Genomic DNA, 6,156 nt, shown 5'->3' with positions numbered 1-6,156 from the left:
GCAGGAAATGGATAGATGCAATATAATACTTTGGCTGTGACAGACGAGGCCAAAGTCACATATATTCATATATTTCTCTTTTTTATTGCACTTCAATTAAAGTGAACCACACTTCACAGTAATGGTGGAATGTAAACTAAGTACATTTACACAAGTACTATACTTAAGAACAATTTTGATGTACTTTGAATATTTCCATTTTAGATGACTTATGCACCACTACAATTTCACTAACAAATGTGTACTTATGTTTGACATGTATAGTTATATAGTTATAGTAAGTTATTCTTTGCTTGAAAAATGCTTATATGAGATGATACAGTACTACTTAAAACTACTCAACTGGATAAAGAGGATCTAAAATTCTCTTGCGCGTATTTGCGAGTGATATAAATAATATTCTTTAATATTACAGTGGTCCCTCGTTTATCGCGGGGGATACGTTCTAAAAATAACCAGCAATAAACGAAATCCGCGAAGTAAGTTTTACAATTATTATACACGTTTTAAGGCCGTAAAACCCCTAACCACACACTTTTATACACCTTTTTACACGCATTTTGTACAGTACTCCCTTAGTTAATCAGGACGCAGAACACAATGCGCGTTCATACTGTACAGTACGCTGTAAAAAAAAAAAAAAAAAAAAAAAAAAGCATGCAAAATTACACACATCCGCGAAAAATCCGCGAAACAGCGAGTCCGCGAAAAGTTATAGTCCGCGTTATAGCGAGGGACGACTGTATCCCTCTGTGAAGCGCTGTAACCATTCTGCACAGTGACGTTTTTAATATATTTACTTGTAGTGTTGTTGTAGAGTACTTTAGAGTACTTGTATTATATATATATAGTTTTTTTGGACTGTTGAAATTCTACTTTTTACTAAAGTAGTCTAAAGAATCTGAGGACTTTTCTTTCCACTGCTTCACAGTTATAACCATAGACATATATGTCTGTGGTTATAACCATGTGACCCACAAGGGGGCAGTAAAGCCATGCAAATGTTTTATTGCGCATGCGTCATATCAGAAACAACAAATCTACGTCACTTCCTGGCCCGACACAGGTGATTAGAAAACGTTTGGAAACTGAAATCGGAAAGTCGTGACGACTTTGATGACATGGCTTGAAAAGAGTCGCAGACAGTCGCGTTGAGAGGTGAGCAGATATATGAACTTGCTTCCTGTGCAGTTCTTAAATGAGACTGATAACAGGACGGTTATAGAGTCACCGGCTCGTTAGCCACGTTACCTCGTCGCTAGCCTGTCTCCATTCATTGACGCTGTCAGCTCCGGTCAGCTCGGTGAAGGAGCGAGGTATCTCACCGGGGTACGTCCGTTTTCAGTCGGAAGTTAGCTAGTGAGTGACAGCTGTGGTAACGTTACTGGTTAACAGGTTACTTTGAAGTTTTTGGCAGTTGTACCATCCGGTGATTGGACTAGTTAACGTTAACACGGCTAACTAACTAGCTGACGTTTTACTAGCTGGTTAACATCAGCTGCTGTTATCCTGAGATAAGAGGTGAGAATGACCTCCCCTGTGTTAATGTACAAACATATATGACTGTGGTGACTCACACATCACTTATATAGCATGTAAACACAGCAGCTGTGCACATATATGATTCAAAACATATCACACCACTTATTAGACAGCTATTCATTTTGCTCATAGTCTGTCTGATGATGATGATAACTGTACTTCGCGTCACAACATTAGTTTGTATTAGTTTGTATTGGCAGGCTGAGATTTAATTATTTTAGTGTGAGCAAAGGATAAAGTGGTAAGTGCTGATGAAGGCTGCTATGCAAAGTGACAATGTTTTTGACAGGAGAACACTAATATTATGAGTAATATTTTCAGAGTAATGTGATTAAAATAAAACATCGACACATTGTGGCGTATTCGCTGGATGTGTAGCACATCCTGTGGACGTTCAGTTGAGAAACTGTTTATCGAACACGAAATCTGATGGCACTGTCTTCTTTCCCTTTCTGTGGACTGTATAATTGACAATAATTAACATCACATTAATGTGACAACAACCCTGTGCATTAGAGATTACCATAAGTCAATCCTGCCAATTAAATTAGCTCACAGTTCATCCATACAAGGACAGACATGAAAGAGATGTGTTGATCATCTCATGGCATATTTCCCTTAAAACATTTTACCAGAGCTTTCTGTGTTCTATGATTGAACTATACTGAAATTATACTGAAAGTATAAACTGTTAAAAACATACAGGTACATGGAAGTGACTGAAATATAAGTAAAATGTATATTGAATTTCTTTATGTGTGTACGATTATTAGAATAAAAATAAAAATAGAGAGGGAGAAGCCATGGCCTGTGCCCGAGTGCCACTGGATGAGCAGCAGGTGACTGAGCCTGGTCCAATGGGAAAAGAGCACACACTGCCTGCACTGGTGAGTCATCACTTAATTTACACGAATACACACTCAAAGAGCAGACTGTGGTGATCTGGAATACCCTGACGTGCTGCTCACAAAAAAAACAGTTTTATCAGATACAAACAAACCCTGTGCTTTCTATTCACCGTCAGCACCCGGTCAGGAAGGAGGAGCGCTGTTTTGTGCCTTACAAGTCCCCGCCAGAAGACGGCTCTCCCGCTGAGGTGGAGGAGTTTTTGGAACATGCCAAATTCATCACAGAGGACCTGGAGTGGCTGCTCGCACTGCCCCATGACAAGTTCTGGTGTCAGGTGAGGGACTGCTAACATCTCTATGAGCAACATTTCACTTCCAGTTCACTTAATCACAAATCTGCCTGGCAGCTGGCAAAATGTGAATTCACATTATATTCAGTTTCAAATTCAGAATGTCCTCCCTCCCTCCCCCCTCTGCTTTGGTCTCTCTCCTCTATCAGGTGGTATTTGATGAGTCTCTGCAGAGGTGCTTAGATTCATACCTGCACCATGCTCCTCGTGGACTAGACCTCAGCACCCTGCCCTCCTCCCCGGCGGTGGCCGACATGCAGCGCTCTGTCCACAGGTTGGTCTTTTTGACCTTCCTCAGGATGGCCACACATAAAGAGTCCAAGGTAGGAGCTGCACCCAAATATGAACTCTTGAAATTGAATAATGATTTAGTAATGTATAGAAATACCAACTATAGTTTGATTAGTAAACTATATTTGTCGTAATGTTTAACTTGTTGCCTTGTCCTCTTCCACAGGAGAACTTTATCACGCCGGCTGTATTTGGAGAAATTATCTATGAGAACTTCCTCTTTGACATTCCCAAAATTTTGGATCTGTGTGTCCTTTTTGGAAAGGGCAACAGCCAGCTGCTGCATAAGATGATAGGTGAGGTTCAGTTTAAATCATTGTGGTGTATTTGATGGAGAATGTATCCATTGGTGGTGGTTTTTATCTGATTGTCACTCTCTGTTAACTTTCGTAATGATGTCTTTCTTTTAGAGAACATCTTTACACAGCAGCCGTCTTACTACAGTGACCTGGATGAGACGGTGCCCACTGTGTTACAGGTAAGATCGGATGTAGAGAATACAGCTGTGTATTTAGATGAAGTGTGTAGGTGTAGAAAGGTGTGAAGACACACAAATAATACACAATTGAGAGTAAGTTGTAAATATTATTATGTGAGATAACGGATTATTTTCTGCCTCTCATTCTCTCTCTGTTTATTCTCTGTCACATTCAGGTGTTTGACACCATCCTAGATAAGTGTGGTCTACACTGTGAAGGGGCCACAGCCATGGAGCCGATGAAGCTGAGCGCACACAAACAGCCCACTGCCATGACCATGAGCCAGCAGGTCAGAGACACACACACACACACATTTCTGTTCATCACTGCATGTGATTCTAATGAAGAATCTAGTATAACACAGCTTTTAACAGGCTGCTCTAGCATGCAAACATCTTGACTGATGACATTGATGGTCTTCCATTCAAACTAGGGAGGTATGCTGAACTTGTCAAGTGTGCAGTACTTTACTTTCACTCAAAGGATCCTAATCTTATTCCTCTGTGTTTAGAAATATAGATTGTCTTTAATGTTCAGAAATGTCTTGAATGGGTTGAATATAGTCAAATAGTTTTGTTTTTATTCAGTTCATTTGAAATAAGTTGTTTGTAGGGGGGCTGTGCTGATGAGCGGTTATATCAGACTATCATTTTAACCGACACTAAAATTGCCCCTGATGTTGAATATTCAGTTAACTGGTTTACTAACGGTGACAGTGTTTTCTGTGTAATGTGAAAGGTTGATCGGATACACGGAGAGTGACGTTACAGCTCCATGATAATGTGTGTTTTCTTTTCTGTTCTAGGAACTTGCAGATCTTATTTTGTACCTCTGTGACTCGACCACCACCATCCATGCCTTCCTGGACATCTTCCCTGCTGCTTGCTCCAGTTTCCACTCCCACGGACTCCTCAGCAGGTTAGACAGTAAACTGGCAGTATCGTGGGTCATGGTGACGCACACCTTTTGCAAATGATTCCATGATCATAATGTTTTATTTTTCTCTCCCGGCAGACTGACCTCGTTTTATGAGACCGCTGTGCCTGACCTCGAGAAGGCAGTGAGGAAGAGAAACTTTGATGATAAAGGGTGAGTTTCTGCTGCTTTTAGTGCTGTTTAAGAGAAGGCAAATACAAAGCCAAACGATTGAGACTCACTTGCTGAATAAGTGAATACATGATGGCGAATAATCTTCCAAACCCTGCTTTAGTCTTCAGGAGGACTTGTGGAGAAGGTTATCACACTCTTGTCGCAAGATGGTGGAAACCGCTCACCTGCTGCTGCAGCACACCTGTTTACAGCCAATCCTGGAGGGGTGAGAAGTTCAGACTTGTGCATGGATCTTAGCAGAATTCCCATTACACACACACACACACACACACTCATTAATTCTGCTGATGCTTGTTGTCTTGCAGGGGAGAAATCATGCTAACATTTGCAGAGGAGCTATTACAACATTTCACATCTTTTTTAACTGAGAAAAGGTAAAATCACTTGTGGAAATCAGGCGTCACCTCCAAGGCTGTGTTTAACTTTGCTCCCTTAAAGTACAATGACGGCATATATGAAGGCATCTGTTTCTTTGCCCTTTCAGGTTCTTGACAGATTATGATGAGCAGTTCCCCATCGCAGATGATGTCAGCCTCCTACAGCAGGCCCTCCCTGTCATGTATCCTTACCAGCACTACAACAATACCTTTTGTGTAAACAGATTTCTGTGGCTAATATGCAAACAGTGCTAGCCTAAAAAGGCAAGTCAACACAAAGACAATAAACTGGTTGCCTGTATTTCCAAATGTAAAATCACATTTAAATATTTTCAACAGAAACTTCGATTTACACATCTGCAGTTTTAATCTTAACATCAACTCGAGGATCTAGCAGGAAGATTTCAAGATGTAAAGTTACAAAGAAATGTCTTAAGTTTCTTATTAAGAAAATAAAACAGCATTACTATAATATATTTAGCATTATGGTAAAAATTAATTGTAGACTACATTGATTAATTGATCATTAATTGGCAACTTTTTTGATTATCAGTTAACATCCTTAGTCTTTCTAAATTTCTGGTTACACTTTCTGAAATGTGCTCTTACATTTTCATTTCAGGACCTTCTCTTTCACTTTTCACAGTTGTTTTTTACCAAATGATTCATAGATTTATCCACAACATAATTCATGGATTAATCGTAATGATATCAGTCATTAATTGCAGTCCTAATCAGGTCAAGAGCCAGCTGTGTTGGAGAGACATCCAAGATCCCAAGGGTCTGAATGTCAGAGCAGATATAACGCCTGTAGTATCAGTTGTTTCGTGTCCTTAACCGTCTGCTTCCCTCAGTGATGAGACCCGGACGTCGTACCTGCTTCAGGGGGTGGAAAGTGCCTGGGACAATGTAGGGCGACGGAAACCACAGAGCCAGATACAACACAAAGTCCCCTCAGCCTATCAGGGAGCAGCGGGCGGTGCTGTTGCTTCTTCAGCTGGCTTTAAAGATCCGGAGGACAGAGAAACAGGAGGAGGAGGAGAGAGTCTGAGGGGAGCAGAGGCCATGTTGGAGGTTCCTCAAAAAGGAAACAATGTGAGCTCTTATTACAGCTAATTTATTAAGTACTTATGACAATTGATTCACATAACACATAAAA

The 6,156-nt window shown here is 40.5% G+C and overlaps 1 protein-coding gene across 2 annotated transcripts in view; it reads left to right on the top strand.

Moving 5' to 3' along the window:
- Positions 1-1,025: 1,025 nt before the first annotated feature.
- ascc2 (activating signal cointegrator 1 complex subunit 2) overlaps positions 1,026-6,156 on the top strand; it is an 8,534-nt gene continuing 3,403 nt past the window's right edge. The window contains exons 1-13 of one of the 2 annotated variants that reach the window (XM_010751343.3): positions 1,026-1,158; positions 2,316-2,429; positions 2,567-2,725; positions 2,890-3,063; positions 3,198-3,327; positions 3,442-3,509; positions 3,686-3,799; positions 4,316-4,428; positions 4,525-4,599; positions 4,721-4,825; positions 4,926-4,994; positions 5,105-5,179; positions 5,852-6,092. In XM_010751343.3, the coding sequence (XP_010749645.1) occupies positions 2,346-2,429; positions 2,567-2,725; positions 2,890-3,063; positions 3,198-3,327; positions 3,442-3,509; positions 3,686-3,799; positions 4,316-4,428; positions 4,525-4,599; positions 4,721-4,825; positions 4,926-4,994; positions 5,105-5,179; positions 5,852-6,092 (1,407 nt within the window). In that variant the 5' untranslated portion in view covers positions 1,026-1,158; positions 2,316-2,345. The remainder of the gene's footprint in view (positions 1,159-2,315; positions 2,430-2,566; positions 2,726-2,889; positions 3,064-3,197; positions 3,328-3,441; positions 3,510-3,685; positions 3,800-4,315; positions 4,429-4,524; positions 4,600-4,720; positions 4,826-4,925; positions 4,995-5,104; positions 5,180-5,851; positions 6,093-6,156) is intronic. The other variant, XM_027275841.1, reaches the window with a different exon arrangement.

This window comes from Larimichthys crocea, chromosome III, assembly GCF_000972845.2.
Source record: "Larimichthys crocea isolate SSNF chromosome III, L_crocea_2.0, whole genome shotgun sequence".
In the NCBI taxonomy this organism is placed as follows: domain Eukaryota; kingdom Metazoa; phylum Chordata; class Actinopteri; family Sciaenidae; genus Larimichthys; species Larimichthys crocea.
Note: the sequence above shows the minus strand (reverse complement) of the source record. Positions and strands in the feature narration are given on the sequence as shown.